Raw genomic sequence first — 17,405 nt, forward strand, 5'->3', positions numbered from 1 at the left:
CACCCACCCCCCCCGCCGTTAGTCTTGCTGCTCGTTCATCTCCATGTCCGACACCAGGATGTTCTTCTCGGCGGATTCGCTGGGGTTGGAGGTGGTGCGGCTGTAGCGGGCGCTCTCGAAGGCACCCCGCTCGGCGCTCCGCCGCCGCTTGTACAGGTACGCCGCCATGCCCAGCAGCGCGCACAGCGCCAGCGTCGACAGCACCACCACCGCGATGGCCGTCGTGTTCTCCGGCAGAGCTGCAGCGAGGGGGAAAACCACCGCAAACGGCTGTTAGCACCTGCCCTCGTTCGCTCCCGACGTGTATTAACGCGCGCCGGGATCCCACCGGCCGGCGCAGCGCCCAGCTCCGCGCCCGGCCGCGCAGGGGGGTGACGGCAGGGAGGCTCAGCAAGGACAGGCCGGATGCTGCTCCACGCGGCCAAGCGCGGCTCCCCGGCTGGGGAGTCCTAGTCGATGGCCAAGGGCCACCTGGAGATGGGATCTCCCACCCGCACCCACGGTTTCTCGTAGTTCATGCAATCGGGGTGGCACAGCCCCCCCAGCACGGTTCACGGCCCCGGCGCTGGGACCCAGGTGGAAGTAGGTGCTGAGCCCGGGCTGATGGTGCCACTCACCTGACCGGGAAAAGCTGCTCTCCTCAACTGTAACGGGAATAAAGACATGGATCAGCACACGGCCCACGGCACCCGTTCCCTCGCCCACCACCATGTCCTGCACTGCTGCTGCCATGGCCCAGCGCAGATGCTGCACGAGGCCCCACCACGTCCGCAGCTGCAGGGCTCCAGCGCTCCTCCGCCGTGGCCTCCCGGGCCTCATCCTGCCCCACGGAGTCGCTGACCCAGCCGGCTGGGACCCACACCTCCAATGTCTCACGCCTTGGGGCTTGCCCAGACCTTGAGACCAGACAGCTCTGCCCCGTGCCTACCCAACCTTGCCCAGAGCCTCCACGAGACCTCGCGCCTCGGGGAGCTCCTTACCCCGGGGGATCTTGCAGATGACCCCCATGGTGACGTTCGTGCAGGAGCCCAGGCGCCACACGCCGTTGCTGCTCTGGATCCAGTAGCAGCTGTTCTGGCTGAGCATGCTGGGCCCCGTGTCGTGCTGGCCCCAGTTGGAGTAGTTCACGGCCGTGTTGTCATGCCAAACCAAGGTGCCTCCTGGAGAAGAAAGGCGCTGTGCACGGCGACCGGGGGAGGCCGAAAGGTGCACCCCGGCTCTGCCCTCGTCCAGAAAGCGACAGGCAGCGTCGCTGCGGGGCGACGGGCAGGTGCCGCGTGCCGCCGTCCCCGGAGGCAGCGCGTCTTCCCGAGCCTGCAGCACCCAGCGCCTCGGGTGGCTACCTGCCCCACGGAGCCCGCGTTTGGCCTTGTGAGGAGCCCGCAGAGCCTGACGTGACCATGGCGCCATCCCCCTCGCGCCGGTCCGACCGCCCAGGGCTTCCCCTGCTCCCCCAGACGCAGGTGTTGCCCGAGGTGGGCTCTGAAACCTCGCGGCTCCCTTCGTACCTTTGGGGTTGAACGTCATGCCCAGCCAGGCGCCCTTGGACGGGCCCTCGTAGGCCTGGAGATGCTCCCACACGAAGACGTTCTCCGTCTCATCCTGGATGGACAGCACCGTGCCGCCCACTGCGGGGGGAAGACACGTCAGGGCAGAGCCTGGGGAGCGGCCGGGCGCTCGGGAAGCCCGACGCGATTCAGCGAGGAGGAGAGACGAAGGCCGGCCGAGCCCTCGGGAACCGGGGCCGGGGCGGACGAAGGATGCTCTTGAAGGTGGTGGTTGCCCTGCTGCTTGGACGGGGGGCCCTGGGGGCCGCGTCCGCATCCCGGCGACCCCAGCCTCCCCTCTTTCTAAGGGTGCATGACCCCTTTTTGGCCGCCGCAGCCCCACCGCCTACCTTTCTGGCACCTCCTCATGGCGTCCTTCTGCCCCAGGGTGATCTCCATGTGGAAGGTGTAGCAGTGGTCCCGGAAGGGGATCCAGGACGAGTCCTCCAGTGACTTGGGGCAGCTGCCGCTGTAGCTCCACTTGTGGGTCCGGGGGCCGCCTGGCGAGGAAGGTGGGGGGGGGATCGCAGGGCTCGGCGGGGGCTCCCCGGGCGGCGGGACGCCCCCCCCCCCCCGAGCCTCCCCGTCCCCGCGCACCTGCGTCGAGCTTGCAGATGGCGCCCTGCAGCTTGGTGTCGCAGCCGGCCGTGCGCCACGTCCCGTCCGCGTCCATGTAGGAGCAGCCGGCGGCCTGCTGGGGCTCCCCGTCCTGCCAGTTGGCGTAGGAGAAGCTCTCCTCCGTGAACCAGCCGTAGCTCCGACCGCCCTGCCGAGCCGAGGGGAGAGGTTGGGGGGGGGGGGCCGCCGCGGCCCCGTGGTGGCCCCGAGCCGCCCCCCCGCGCACGCGCGCACCTCGGCGTTGGCCAGCCCGATCCAGAGCGGGGCCCGCAGCCCGCTGACGGCCTGGGTGAGGAAGGCCTGGCTGTAGGGGTCCAGCACGCTGGCCAGGCTGCCGTTGAGGCTCTCGCACAGCAGCAGGGCCTCGTGCCACTGCAGCGGCTTCTGCAGGACGCGGTAGGTGCTGTTGTGGTAAAAGAGGGGGCCGGCGGGCGACGGCGGGGACGGCGTCCGCCGGGGGCTCAGGGACGGGTCTGGGGTTGGGGGGGGGAGCAGAGAGGCGCCGTCGGAGGAGGCGGACGGTGGACGGCGGCRCCCCCGCCGGCCCCCCGGGGACAACCTGGAGCCACCGAAGGCGCCTGCTCGGCCGTGGGGATGGGGACGGATCCCCCACGGACACGCGAACCCACGCTGATGGGGCCGGATCCCCCACGGACACGTGGACCCATGYAGACAGGGCTGGATCCCCCACGRACACGTGGACCCATGCGGATGGGGCCAGATCTTCCACGGACATATGGACCCGCACAGATGGAGCTGGATCCCCCATGGACACATGGACCCATGCAGATGGGGACAGATTTCCCATTGGACATATGGACCTACACTGGCAGGCAGGGATGGGGCTGGATCCCCCATGGATACACGGATGGGTGCAGGGATGGGGCCAGATCCCCCACGAACATGTGGAACCATGTGAACGGGGCTGGATCCTCCAAGGACATGTGGACCCACACAGATGGAGCTGGATCCCCCATGGACACGCAGACCCACGGGGACAGGGCCGGATCCCCCACAGACATGCAGACCCACAKGGATGGTGATAGATTCCCCATGGACACATGGACACACGCTGACGGGCGCAGGGATGGGGCTGGATTCCCCCATGGACACACAGATGGGTGCAGGGATGRGGCTGGATCCCCCMCAAACGTGGACCCAGATGGGGCCGGATCCCCCATGGACACACACTGGCAGGAGCAGGGACGGGACCGGATCCCCCACGGACACGCGGAGCCGGGCGGATGGCGCCGGACCCCCCCGCGGACGGTGGCACCGGGGCAGCGCGCCCCCTCCTACCTAAGGGCCGCTGGCAGATGTAGCCGTGCTTCTCCTCCAGGCAGCTGCGGTCATCCCAGCGGCCGGTGAAGTGCGGCGGCAGGCCGTGCCACACCACCACGCAGTTGCTCTGCGGGCGCCAGCCGCCCCGTGAGCGCGGCGGTGGCGGCGGCTCCCGGTCCACCCGCCCACCCGCATCCCTCCCGCTGCCCGGGAGCCCCGTGTCCCGCGGGGCCGGCGCCAGCGGCTCGCTCACCGGCTTGTCGCTGGTGCCGGACGTGCCGTAGCCCGAGGGCTCGCCGGGGGCCCAGCTGACGTGCCGGAGGGGCTCCGCCTCCACCCACCGAAACTCCTTCTTGGCGTCGTGGAGGCCGATCCACAGGTCGAAGGAGATGTTCGGGAGCATGGACGTTATAAAAGCTGGAAGCAACGGGACCACGCAGCAGCTGAAGGCCAAATGCCCGGCAGCTCCCGGGCATCCCATCCCGCTGGAAGCGCCCGGCCCCGGGACACCTACCCTGCTCCAGGTGGTTGGAGATGGTGGCCAGCACGGCGCCCTGGTTCTCGCACGCCTGCTTCGCCTCCGGCCACTTCACGATCTCCGACTTGTCGTGGCCGTTGAAGCTGAAACACTGCGCAGCGCCCGGGGGCCGGGCAAGGCGATGGTCCGGGGACGCCGGGCAGCGCGGCTCACGCTCCCCGCAGTGCCGTCCCGTCCCGCGCTCTCGTTGCACCCCACGCTCCTYGCCCCTGGCCCCCCAAGCCTCCCGTCGCCGCTCAGTTTTGCACCCTCATGCCAACCTCGCGCCGCCCATCTCCTCCAGCCCTTGCAGCCCGGCGCGCTCCGGCATGCACCCGCTCCCCTACGCACCGGCACCCTAGTGGCACCCTTTGCAACACGTGTCCCTTCCCACCCCTCCGTTTCCCTGCCCTCCCGCAGCAAAGGCGGCGYTTCGGTCTCGCCAGCGCCGGAGGGGGCCGAGCCGCGGGGCGCGAGGYGGCCGCCCCGTCTCCGCCGCCGCTGCCGCCGTACCTTGCTGAGGAAGGGAAACCAGCCGCGGGGGCAGCCGCCGCTCGCGGGGCCGGGCAGCGGCGGCAGGGAGGGCTTCACCGCCGTGGCGTTGCTCCGCTTGCAGATGTACGGCAGGGCGGTCAGGCACTTCTGGTCGCCCCAGTCCTCTGCGGAGAGGGGCAGGGCGGGCATGACTGCACTTTGCACCGTGCCCGGCTCAGAGCCAGCACGGATTCGGGGCGGGCAGCAGCCCACGGCCCCGTCCTCGCCGGAGCTCCGACACAGCCGGGTCCGGCCTGGGAAGAGCCGCCGCCAGCAGCCCCTCACCTCTGCTGGCCGTCATGTAGACGCACTTCTTGTCCTTGTTGATGGGCCGGGGTTTGCCGGGCGCCCAGGAGATGAAGTTGAGGAGGGAGCCGTCGGACCACCTGGGAAAGGCAGCGGCATGAGCGCGGAGCGGAGCACCGCCCCGGCAAACCGCTGAGCGGGCGGCAATGGGACCGGTCGCGCGCCCTAACTGGGAGCGTGCGTCGCCGCTGTCCTCTTCTGGGTGAGGACCTGGGTCGGCCGCAGCACGTGCCGCCAGCCCCCCCCCAACACCCAAAAGCACCCGCCTGGGCCGTGCCCCATCCCGAGAAGATCGGATCGGCCGGGCAGAGCACCGAGAGGGCACCYGGCCGGCTCGGCCTCCCACTTACTTGAATCGCCCGTCGTTCTCGTAGGTGTGCAGCCCGATCCACCAGTGCTGCTCCTGGCCCCTGGAGAACTGGCAGAGCCGGAAGGGAGACATCGGCGCCGGGCAGGAGGGGCTGCGGGTGCTTTCCGCCTCCCCCCGACCCACGCCAGGCTGAGCCCAGCTCCCGGATGCCGGGGATCTGCCATAACCCACGGAGCAAGACGCCGGAGGAGCCAAATCGCTCTAACCAGAGCCCTGAGGATGCCGGGGATGGGCTGACAGCGCTATCCCCAAACACCGATCTTCCAGCACAGCACGGAAGAAGCCGGATGGGAAGTGCCGGGCATGGACGAGCCGTGGGAAACTGCCCGGAGAGGCCTCCCGCTGGCTCCATGGAGGGAGGGAGCAATCACCAGTGCGCGCCCGTGCCCCGCTGCCCCGGGCCACCCTCCTACCTTCTTCAGGTTCTGGCCCAAGAAATCCAGCTCGGCTTGATTGTGCACCGAAACGAGCTCGGCCTGGAACCAGGTGCAGATCCGCTGCGCCTGCACCCACGTGGAGTGATGCTCGAAGAACTTGTACTCCGCGTCCTGGTACTTCACCCACTCTTTGCTGCCTGCGGGCAGGGAGGCGCGCTCGGGACACGGCTGGGCCACGCTCTGCTCCGCGCCTCCCGCTTCCCCCGGACTGTCACGAGCGCTGCCGTTCTCTGCTCCCCCTGCCCCATCTGCTGCCGCACTGGAAGCGGCGCCCCAGGCACACGGCAAATCCCTTTCGACCCCAGGCCGGGACGCCTGGGCCCCCATGCCAGCTCCCATCCCCGGCATGACCCATCCTCTCCCTGCACATCGGCTGCTTCCTCTGGATACCGTGGCGCGTTCCCGACTGCCTCCGGCAGGGAGCTTTGCACCCGCACGGTTTGAAGTGCCCGGGATGGAAGATGCCCCAGGAGGGCGAAGCATGCACGGACAGACAGACAGATGGCAGAGTTGGGGGTCTGCGAGGCCGGCCGCTCACGCACCTTGCGTCGTGATCTCYGGCTCCTTCACGTCGGCACCTACGGAAAGGGAGGGAGCCATGAGCCAGGGGACCGCCACCGYTTCCCACTGCAAACCGCAGGCGCCCGCGGCAGGGAGACGCCACCGGAGCCCGAGCGGCCAGGACCCGCCGGCGTAGCGGCGCGGCGCTCCTCCACTCGCCCAGTGCCCCCGGCACCCGTTAATGACGTTACCACCCCAGCTCCGGCATCCCTGGGCCCCGTCGCACAAATAACCCGGGCTCTGCGCTTGCGGTTGAAAATAGCAACAAAACCCTTCCGTCCCGCGAGCGGCAAGGCGGAGGGACACAGATCCCTCACCGCCCCAGCACGTGCTCCACCGGCTCCTCGCCTCCTCCTGCACAACGTGCTCCTGCCATAAATAGCCCCAAAACACGCTCAGACACTTGCTAACGCCTCATGTACCTGAAATCCCCCCACTCTGTTCATGAGCACTGGGGTTGCAGGGTGACGGGGCCGGTAACAGGACCGAAGCGTGAACGCGGTTTCTCCCGGCTCGGCCCATCAAGCACCTTCTTGCAAGCGGAAGGGTTGCGGGGGGCTTTTTCTCTTCCATCCCCCAAATAGCTCCCAAAGGAAACTTGCTTTTCCGCAACTGGAGCTACGGAGACGAAGGGCCAGCCGGAAGGTGCGACCTCGCGGAATTACGGGCTTGCAACAGGGACGGGCTCCAGCGCTTCCCACCACACCGAGCCAGCCCGGCTCACGYGGACGCTTCCCCGTCCCTATCCGAAACGCCCAGTGCGCCGCAACGCAGAACGCGCCGGCGGCTGGGCCAGCGCCAGCTGCAACACGCACGCGGGCCCTGGCTTCGTCCTCAAACTCTCTCCTCAAATCCCGTTTCTCCCCCTCCAAGCGAAGGCACAGCTGATGCATTACCAAAAAGCTCCTCTTAGCCTGTCGGAAAAGCAATCCTTTCCCAGGGCTCCGCACGGTTACGTGCAGACAAGGCAAACAGGTCCAGCACTTAAACATAACTGCTTTCTCATTTTAGACAAAAATAACGTAACTCAAGCCATTTCCCAGGCAAACCAATGTGCATTCGCGGGAAAAAGGCTCTGCCGCTGCCACGGTACCTTTGGGCAGCTTGCAGATCCAGTCCAGCTGGGATTCGCACTGCATCGGCATCCACTGCAAGGAGGCCAGGTCCAGCACGGCGCAGTCCCGGATGTCRTCGTCGTCGTAGTTGCTGCGGTCAAAGTTGTGGTAGAAGAACTGGGGGGGCCGAGAGAGAGAGAAGGGGGCAGAGTTGGGGCCCCCGGGCGGGAGCATCCGCAGCGGGTGCAAAGCCGGCGCGCGCTCCGGGCATTTCGCCCATTTGCACCGCTGCCGGACGGGTGGCAAATTCCCAACGGAGCAAGAGTCGCCGAGATGCCACAGGCGGCCGCAAAACCTGCCCGTCCCGCGCTCGAACCGGCCTCCCCGGCAGCTGCGGCTCGTTCGGGTGCCGCGTGTCGAGGGGAGGCAGCGCCGGGCCCCTCGCCGCCGCTCACCCCCAGCCCGTCGCTCCAGCGCCAGCTCCGGTCTCCCGCAGGGTCCCGCCGGTTCAGGCCRATCCAGAACCAGTGCTGCTCGTGGATCTCCGGCTCCGCTTCGCTAGAGGAAGCCGCAGGGCAACGGTGAGGATGAGCCAGCCCTCCGAGTTGGCGTACATTTATAAACGCCACTTTTTCTTTGGGTGGTTTTAGACACCCACCGTCCCCAGAGGTCCTAAAGGTCCTTTAAATCTGAGCTCTGCCCCCAAATTACCCCGCRTTTCATGCACTTCTATCGTGTCCCCCTCCCTGGGGCAGGGATGACCACGTATTTGTGCCACGGACATCAGTGCACTCGTGCAGGCGCGCGCTGGACAGCCAGCTCCTCACCCGAAGATCTTGTTGAGGGTGTTGGCCACGAAGTGCTCCTCCTCGTAGCTGCCCAGGCTGAGCAGCTGGGCCCCCAGCTCCCGGCAGAACTCCTGCGCCGCGATCCACGTCTTCTTCTCTTGCAGCTTGTCGAAGTTAAACACCTGGCCGGGGAGAAGCAGGCAGCGGAGAGGGCTCAGGACCGGGCAACCCAGGAGCACAGCTCCCAGGCCGAGACTCCCAAAGTGGGGAAAGCTTCAGCGGCATCAAGGCCCCGGTTGCCCAGAGCATCCTTGCTCCATCCCAAATGCTTGCAGCAAGCTCGACCCTCCTCGGCCCCCACCACGCGCCCTGGGCTGGAGGTCTGCAACGCCTCCGGGGCACCAGGCACTCCATGGGACATGAGTCCTGAAACCGCTATTCCCACTCGTTTCTGGATCTGCTTCTCCATCAGCAGAGCTTTCTCCCCATCCCAGCAGAGCGGTCACCCCTTCGTGCCCACGTGTCCTCCTTGCAGGCAGCCAGCTGTGGGAAACGCCGCCGGTCTGCTCCACCGAGCCATGGCACGGGGCCAGCAAGAAGCAGGGCTTGATGCCAGCAGCTCCCGTAGCTCCTCACCACCCTCCTGACCAGCAGCATCTCGGCACATGGGAGTCATGCCAGGAGCCCACCCGCCCTGGCCAGCCCTCGACATGGACCACAGGCGGCCCCCGAGGAAGAAGAGGGAGGAAGAGGACGCGAACGCCCCCGCAGACCCCAGAAGCGAGGGCTCGGTACCTTGTAGCAGTGACGGAGTTTGGCGTCCGAGCTCCAGCCCTGGGGGCAGGAGCCGGCGAGGCTGGGCGTGGGGTAGGGCGCCGGCAGCTCGGGGTTCACCGGCGTGCCCAGGTTCTGCCGGCAGATGTACTTGGCCTTGAAGGTGCTGCAGTTCTTCACCTCCCACAGCCCCACGGAGCTGCCGGTGGCCAGGGCCACGCAGCCGCCTTTATCGTAACCTGCAGCGCTCGCGGGAGGGGGCAGAGATGCCTTAGGGCCACGCCGCCTCGCCGGAGGATCCCGCCAACGGCCGGGGGTAACGGAGCCGCGCGGACCCCCCCTCCCCRGCGAGACGGTGCCGCTTGCCCGAGCCGGGACCCCGCCGCATCCTCAGCTCGGCTCTGCCCCGCGCCGACCGCAGCATCCCCAGCCTGCTCCCGCGGGGGCTTCGCCGCCCCCTTGCCCGCGGCCCGCCGAGGGCGGATACRGGCCGGGACGCGCCGTACCGGGCTGGTCGCGGTTCCAGTGGGTGTAGGTGACCTCGTCGCCGCTCAGCCAGCGGAAAGCGCCCGTCTCGTTGATGTCCTGCAGCGCCGTCCAGAAGAACTCGCTCTCCCAGCCGTAGATGAGGCTGCTCACGTAGGCCTGCTCGAACCTGCCCGGTTAACGAACCCGCTGCTTAACGAACGGCCYGCGATGCCGGGCTCGCCCCGGCGCGGCTCAAAAGCCGGATCCGTGGCCGCCACCTCGTCACCGCGCGTGGTTAATTCAGCCGGGTCCCCGCTTGTCGGCCGTTTGACTCGGGGCTCCCAAAACGGGGCGGGAACGGCGCCGGCCGGGGCGCCTCACCTGTTGGTGATGGTGACCAGCGTGGAGCCGTAGTCGGAGCACGTCCTGCGAGCGTCGCCGTAGGGCACGCGGTCCTCGCCGAGCCAGTAGCAGGAGGGACTGTGCCACTTCCAGCCCTGGGGGACAGGAGGGAGCAGGCGTCCGGCCTCGCGCCGGCAGGACAGCCGGGACACGCTCGCTTTTGGATTTTGTTTTTTTTGCCCCAACCCTCCTCTACAAAACACCCGGAACGACGGGAACGCAAACGCCCCTGGTCCCAGGAAACAGCCCAAAGTGCCCAAGGGGCGAGCGAGGCTCGGGAGCGAATCGGAGCCGGGAGCAACGTCCCTCGCCGCTGCCGGCTTTTTCCCGGGAGGTCTCCCACCGCCCGGCTCGACCCGCGAGGACGCGGCTGCGAGAAAAACAAGCGCCGCGGCGGCTCCGAAGGCAGCGGCCGGCTCCGGCGGGGGCTCGCCGAGGGGAGCACAATCCCCTCCTTGTGCGGCGAGGCCGAGCGCGAGCGCGTCCCGCCGCAGCCGGCTTTAATCACCCGGCGTGTTGATGTTGGAGCCTCTCCGGAGCCGGAGACACAATAGCGCCTATTCTCTGCCAGAGCAGGGAGCCGGCGGGGTGGCCGGGAGGGGGGGGGGGGCTCGCGGGCGCCCAAAGCTTTCCGCAAAAAATTCCCCCCCCCACCACGAGCGCCGGGCCGTGCAGGCGAACGCCGCCCGCGTCGCCCACCCGAGCTGCACCCAGCCGCGGCGCCTTGGCCCCGGCTCAGAAACCCTCCCGGCGAGGTAGGAAGCACCATGCAGGGACATCGGAAAGACGGATGTGGGGGGACACGAGCGATTTTTCAGCATTGCCCRCAAAACGGGGAGGAAAGCAGGGAGGGGGGGGGAAGAGGACAGAGCTTTTTGGAGCCCTGAGAGGGAAATGACTCCAAATCCCAGGTTATTCCTGACCCTGCAGCCTTAGCCCGAACTGAGCGCTTCGCCGTTCGCCCCCAAACACCCCGGACCAACTGCCTGCTGCCAGACACAGCCCCTGCCCCGGGGGGGGCACCCACGGGACGGCCGCCGGACACAGCCCCAGCCCCCTCCAGCTTCAGCGTCTCCCCGAGTTTCCGCAGCGCCGGAGCTAGAGACGATGCTACAAATCGCACGTTCCCGCGCTGGCTCCCCAAGGACGCCGCGACGGGAACCTCCGCTCCAGGCACCTGGGCTGAGCTCAACCCCGCTGGCACCGGGGACCGAACGGCCCTCGAGTGGTCCACGACCAGCCCTGGGGCTCAGCATCCTTAAAGCTGTCCCACCTAGCGAGCCCCTGCGATCCAAAAATGGGCCAGGACGGGACCATCAACGCCAAACGCCGCCTCCAGGTCCAGACGCTGTCCCCAGCCAAGCAGGACCCCTCTCGCTGGCACGGCCGCCCCCAACAACATCTCCAATCACTTCCAAAAACCCTTTCTTTTTGGAAGAGTCTTAAAGGAAGCGGGGTGGGGGAAAAGCAGCGAAGCCATCAAGAAAAACAGCCCGTTGGCCAAGCCGGCACGGCCGCCGCGGAGGAACGCAGCCGATCCTTTGAGCAGATGCTCCTTCCGCCTGCCAAAAATACCGAGCCGCCTTCTTTGAGAAACGGGGCAGCCCAGCGCCGCAGAGGACACCGTCCCGCAGCTCTGCCGTGGGGTGCCCGCCCGCCCGGAGCTGCTTTCGGAGAAATACAGGAGCGGGGAAAAGGAGGCCTTTGCACCCATCCGGCCCGCGAGCCGATGGTGAGCTCCCAACACCCGGCGAAAAGCCCACGGGCAGCCGCCCCCGTGGCTTGGGCTGCTGATGATGGAGGGGAAGGAGAGGAAAAGGCCGTTTTTCAGTTTATTCGGCATTCCCAGGCTCTCGGCTCATTTTTCCCGCAAGCGCATCCCTTTGCTAGGCACCGAGGGCCGGGGTAGGAGGTGGCAGGGAGGAAGGGGTTAAATTAGCGGCGGGACAGATTATAATTTGGCGCGTTTAAGGCTGCTGAGCTCCAGGAGCTGGCAGGGCCCGGCAGCCGGGTGCTCTCTCTCCCGCGGAGCCGAAGCTGGCCCCGGGCTCGGCAGTGGCACGCTGCCACCGGGTGCCTCATCCCCGGCACGCTGCCGGCCGCAGGGCTCCGGATCTGGCCCGCGGWGCCCCGAGCGGAGCGTTCGACGGCGCTCGCTTCGGAGGGGGCTGAGGCGGAGAAAGGACCCCGCGGGGAAGCGTCTCGGGAAGGCCATCCAAGAGCCGCCCCGTCGCGGCGTTTGGGTCCCCGGGGCGGGAAGGCCAGCGAGCCGGGGGGGAAAAGGTGAACTTCGCTGCTCCGCGAGCTCGGTTAGCCCGTGCCAGGTCGCCCTCACCTTTCGGCACCCGTGGTCGTCCTCCTCTTTCTCCTGGCTCACCCGACCGGGCTTTTTGCAGATAGAGGGCAGGGTCTGGTTACACGGGCTGTCGTTCCACCTCCCTTCCTGGACAGGGCGGAAAAGAGCAGGCCTGAGCCCATGCGACAGGCATTTCCCACCCTCCAAAGCCAGGTTGGGTCCATAGGTTTCCCTCCCCTGTGCCAAATCCCCAAGGCCATCGTGCTGGATCCCTCCATCTCCAACGGCTGGTGGCTTCAAAGATGGCCAAGCCGGGTTCAAACCCGCCCGGAGGTGCTCCTTGCCCAGGGCATCCCCGCTCCCACGGCGTCTCCGGCTCTCACCGGGCCCCAAATGGTCACGCAGTCTTCCAGGCTGTCGCGGAAGTTGTTGGGCTCRAAGGGATGCCAGTAGGTGAACCTCACCGGCGTCCCGTCTGACCACTCGAAGTTCATCTGCAGCTTGAGGTCATTCAGGCCAATCCACAGCTCTTCCACGTCTGCCAAAACAGGAGGGCAGGGCAGGTCGGAGACCCGTTTGGAGACGGGAGGCAAAACCCCTCGCCCTGCCCAGGCGAAATCCTGCAGAAACTGGCCTTCCCCGTGCGTCRAGCATGATGGTGTGAGGTTGATGGCCAAGATCGGGCTGGGGCAGGATCGTGTCCCTGGCCCACGTCTGCACAGCGAATTCGCCGCGCTGCACGGACATCCTCCGCTCCGCAATGCGGAGGGCTGCTCTTCTCCGCAAAGACGGGGAAACGGAGCTAAATTTGCAAGTCRTTTTCGTAGCGAGGTGCTGGCAGCAGCCGGATGACAAAAGGCAGGACCCGCAGGCTCCGTTCCAGTGAGCTACTGGTTTGAAACCATTCTCTCCAGCTGCATCTCGCCATGTTCCCATCCCCGTCTGCTCCCGTCCTGGGATCCTGGCCACGGCTCCCTTCCTTCCTACACCCTCCCACAGCTTCTGTCTCCATCTGCCTTAGCTCCTTTCAGTCCCACCGCCACCRTCCCCGTCCTCCTCCCTCCGCATTCAAATCAGCCTCGTCCCACATTTCTGCCCGGCTGCCACCCAGGCAGCATCTGCAGCAGACTTTGCTGCCAAGCTCTTCCTCCGCCGAGCGGGGACAAACTGCTGCTTTGCAGGAGTCTGTAAGCCGGCCGGAGGGCTCATGTTTCTATGGGAATAGGAAAACCCCACGCTGCTAATACGGGGGTGACAGAGCAGAGCGAAGGACGGCAGCGAAGGTGCTCCTCTACAACGCTGTCACGGGATCGTGACACATCTAAGGACATACTTAGCAGAACAGCTAAACTCTTCCCTCATCTCTCCCAGACACCGCTGATYTCCCGGACTGAAACTTTCCAAAAATCAGCCCGGCTCAGACAGATCCCCGACGTGGGAAACTTCAACCCAGACAATTACGACTGGGCAAAGTTATAACTGGAAAGAGAAACTTCGGAAGCCTTAAGCATGAGTTCACCGTTAACTTGACCGTACAGCAGAGGACAGTTTAACCAGGAGACTTGCGTGTCCCAAATAGATTTAGCAACAAGAGGAAAAGTGTTAGCAGCCTCTTCCAGCAGGGCCGGCATGAGTATGGTTTTTTTTTGCCTCTGCTTCTTCATTAAGCAAACGGGACTAGTGATATTTGCAGATGGGTCTCTGCTATTTTGCTGCCCTTGGAAGGGCTCTGGTGGGGATGGAGGCACCGTCCYTCTTTTGGCACCAGCCCCGCGAACTGGGGACAGCACTGCAGGCRCCCGGGCAACGGCCCTTGCGTTTACGGGGAGGAGGACACGTTTGGGGCACGGGTTCCTCTGGGCAACGCGCCACCTCCCCAGCCAGGATTGCCGCACCACCCACCGCCATGAGTTCATTTAACCTTGCAACCTCCACAACACAGAAGTGACCTTCATGTAGCTGGGGAGATAGGAAGGCAACTGTCCTGCCTAAAGTCACCCAGGCYGTTGCTGTTGGAGCTGGGGGCAGAGCTGAGCACGGACCGGCTCTGCGCACATCTGGAGCCTAACTACCTCCCATCAGTGCCCTTGTGGTAGGACATGCCTCACCGCGGGCTACAGCACAGAGACTCCAGCTCAAAACTTTGCTCCACATGCTCCAATGATGGAGCCYGGTGAAGACCAGCCACCCCGCAGGTTTGCAGGAGGGCAAATATTAACAACATAGGAACCTTTTTCCCCGGCTGCAACCCAAATAAGTAGGATGCGTGAGCACAGGTAGGGCCCGTGCAGGGGAAGCGGTGCTCCGTGCACTCCCGGCTCCCGTGCGACCCCATCCTTGCACCAGGCACACGCAGCGCCTGGCTTAAGCCTCCCTCACCTTGCTTGATCTGCTTGGTGACGAACTCCAGCTCGGAGAGGGTGTGGATGCTCACCAGGTCCCCCCCGCTTCGCAGGCAGGTCTTCTTCGCGTCCTGCCAACTTTTCTTCTCTCCCACCAGGCGGTAGCAGTTGGACTGGAAAGACTGCCAGCTGGGCTCGCAGTCCACCTTCACCTCMGACCACGAGTCTGCCAGGACACAAGGCAGCCTGAGGGCTCTCGTCCCTGCCTCCCCGTCCTCTCCTCTGCCAGGGAAGGGGCACGCGGGCCCACGGGGGACCGCAGAGCCCCCATCACCCAAGACGAACGCGGGCYGCGCGGTCCCTCGGCTCACCCGTGGCGAAGGGGTCGGCGGTGGCGTTGGGCTTCTTCTTGCAGACGTAGGGGAGGGCGATGCCRCAGTCGCGGTTCTGCCAGCCCCCCGACGACTCGGTCCGGATCACGCCGCAGTTCTCCTCGCTGGGGTTGTCGGGCTGGTCTGCGAGCCGGGGCGAGCAGGGATGGAGGGACGCGCCGGTGAGCAGCGCATGGGGCTGGGCCCCCAGCAAGGCCCCGCAGCGGGGCTGTTCCCCACCACGACGCTGCCCTCGTCCCACCGCCGGCCGCCCCCRCGGTCCCCCCGGCCTCACCGCTCTCCCAGTTGAGGTACTTGAGCGGCGAGTTGTCCGACCACTGCCAGCCACCGTTGATGTCCAAGTCGTTGAGGCCGATCCAGAGCGTGGAGCTGTAGCCCGTCAGCAGCCCTGGGGCAGACATGGAGCGAGGGGCAGCTCAGAGCCTCCGGCCCCTGGGGAGTCCCCCGTTGGACCGACCCTGCCCCACGAGGGTGCAGTCATGGCCAAGGACACACGTTTTCTCCACGGTGGCTTCCAGGCAGGAGGAACCACATGCAGGATCTGGCCATCTCCTCAGCCCACCACCTCCCGCTCACGCCTTCCCGAAGGTCCCACCACAAGAGCATCCCCTGTGCCACAGGACATCATGGATGGTCAYGCAAGGTGTCAACACCCGGACGGTCCTGGGGGAGACCTGGGCAGAGCGACACCAGCATTGTCCCCCCCAGCGCCTCACCGTTGATGTAGGTCTGCTCGTGGATCTCAGTGATGCTCAGCAGGTTGGCACCTTGCTGCTCGCAGCTATTCCAGGCCTCCCGCCACGACAGCGTCGACTGGAAGTTGAACTGGTAGCAGCTGTTGGTGAGGTGGTCCTTGTCCCAGAAGGTCTCACAGTCATTGCCTGCAGGGAGGGAGCAGGGGCGATGGTGAGCGGGCGCCACAGCCCCCCCTCCAAGAGGGGACCGGCCTCCMAGAGGTAATTCCCAGTATTTTGTCCTCCCACATTGGAGGAGTCAATCATCAGTCTGGGAAAGACAGATCTTGCAGGCTAACAAGCCTGCTGGAGGCTCTGGTGGGGAGAAGATGGCCTTGAATATTGGCTTTTCTCCATCATGGGAAAAATCCCAATAATTCATGAGAGCTGAGATGTTGAAGCCATGGCTGGGGCTGCTCCTGACCCACAGGACCACTGCCACCCCGCTCTGATGAGCGCCGTGGGTGCTCCCAAGAAGAGGGACGAGACCAGAGCYGTCACCAGGAGCACGATGGAGTGAAAGCTGTCCGAGATCCCGGGAGCAAAGCATCCCCAGCTTGTTGGAAAGCCCCCAGAAGGTACCAACCCAGGGTTTGCTTTTCGCGCTGATCCCACTTACTCTTAATGGGACAGAAGCCCCATCGTTCGTCCTTGCCGTAGTCCTGGGTGGTGGCGCACCAGAGGTGGCCGTCCTCGCGGCCCGTGCTGGTGCATTCGTGGAACCACTGGTTGTCGTACTTGAAGGGGATGGTGCAGGGCTTCCCGTGCGAGTTGCCCTGAATGGTGTAAATCTCTGCGGAAAAAGAGGAGCCCTCTCCGGAAGCAGCTCCTGCGCCGTGGGGCAGGGGTGGGGATTGGGACAGGGGGGATTGCTCCCTGCTTTGGGCACGCTCCCTGCGCCACGATGGCCCGGCAGCACGTGGTTTCGCAAACCCTTCAAGCCAGGGACAAGTTCTCCCTTGACTTCAGCAGCAATCGGGGCTGTCCCCAGTGCGGCAGGGCCTCAAATCACGTTTTGGGGCTGTTTCTCTTATTTTTGGGTGCCAGATAACGCAAGCGCAAAGGCATTTCACGCCTGCGCCTGCCGAAACCAGGACAAACTCCCACCGCCGCTAACGGGCTCTGCCTCCCGGGCGTCCTCGGGGACCCACGTCTGTGCCATGCACGGGGGTCCCCTGGGCTCAGAGGCACCCGCGAGGGTGGGAAGCACCCAGGGCGCAAAGGGGGGCGAAGGGGAGCCCGGCCGGGCATTACCAGAGTAGGGCACGGAGCAGAGGTCCTCCTCGGTGCCGTAGGTGCGCCAGTGCGAGCCGCGGGCCTGGTCGCCCCTGTCGGCGGGCGCCAGGGAGGAATTGGCCGCCCGGGCGCCCAGGTGCTGCGAGAGCTGCTCGCCAAGGCTGCGGCAGCTCCAGCGCATGTTGACGGACTCGCGGTCGCACTCGTAGGTGGCCAGCGGGTGCACGCCCRCGGTGGCGTTGGCCCCGTGCCACGACACCCCCAGGCACTGCATGGCGCCCACGTTGAAGAGCCGGTTCCTCGAGACCCATTTCCACTGGTGGGCCGGGGCGCTGGCGTTGCAGGCCTTGGCCAGCCTCACCAGCGAGTCCTTGGTCTCCAGGCAGCTCTGCAGGCCCGTGTTGTAGATGAGAAAGACTTTGGACTCTGGGCGGCGAGAGGAGAGAAAGGAAAAGGTTAGGCATGAGGAGCCCATCGCCTTGATGTGTATTTGGGGACCCACCAAGAACTAGGGGAGCAAAGCACACTTAGGAGGAAAGTCTCCCATCACGCGACTTGTTCTCAGTGGAAAACGCTCACCGGCGTCTCCTTCCTGTGACACAGAGCATCTTCCCGTGGGGAGGGAAGGAAGGAGAAAAGTAGCCTCCTGCATTTCTTCCCCTTGCTTTCACCCTCATGATTGCTGTTTGCTTCCCAAATTTGCATCCCAACAGGTAGTTATGGATCCCCTTTATGGAGCCACATTAC

At 65.9% G+C, this 17,405-nt stretch overlaps 1 protein-coding gene across 1 annotated transcript; it reads right to left on the reverse strand.

Annotated features, from left to right (window-relative positions):
• Positions 1-18: 18 nt before the first annotated feature.
• On the reverse strand, positions 19-17,133 carry MRC2 (mannose receptor C type 2). The gene is made up of 29 exons (XM_026059244.1): positions 16,677-17,133; positions 16,042-16,215; positions 15,405-15,569; positions 14,963-15,076; positions 14,668-14,811; positions 14,334-14,522; positions 12,338-12,492; positions 11,994-12,101; positions 9,638-9,753; positions 9,295-9,443; positions 8,810-9,027; positions 8,054-8,196; positions 7,682-7,784; positions 7,265-7,403; positions 6,153-6,188; positions 5,587-5,747; positions 5,154-5,221; positions 4,783-4,883; positions 4,477-4,622; positions 3,961-4,075; positions 3,700-3,863; positions 3,465-3,573; positions 2,400-2,638; positions 2,145-2,313; positions 1,898-2,047; positions 1,509-1,628; positions 981-1,160; positions 618-644; positions 19-239 (listed from the first exon to the last, which is right to left on the reverse strand). The coding sequence occupies exons 1-29, from the start codon at positions 17,131-17,133 to the stop codon at positions 19-21; spliced, it is 4,380 nt and encodes a 1,459-aa protein (XP_025915029.1).
• Positions 17,134-17,405: the final 272 nt, after the last annotated feature.

This window comes from Apteryx rowi, unplaced genomic scaffold (genome assembly GCF_003343035.1).
Source record: "Apteryx rowi isolate R43461 unplaced genomic scaffold, aptRow1 scaffold_154, whole genome shotgun sequence".
Lineage (NCBI taxonomy): Eukaryota > Metazoa > Chordata > Aves > Apterygiformes > Apterygidae > Apteryx > Apteryx rowi.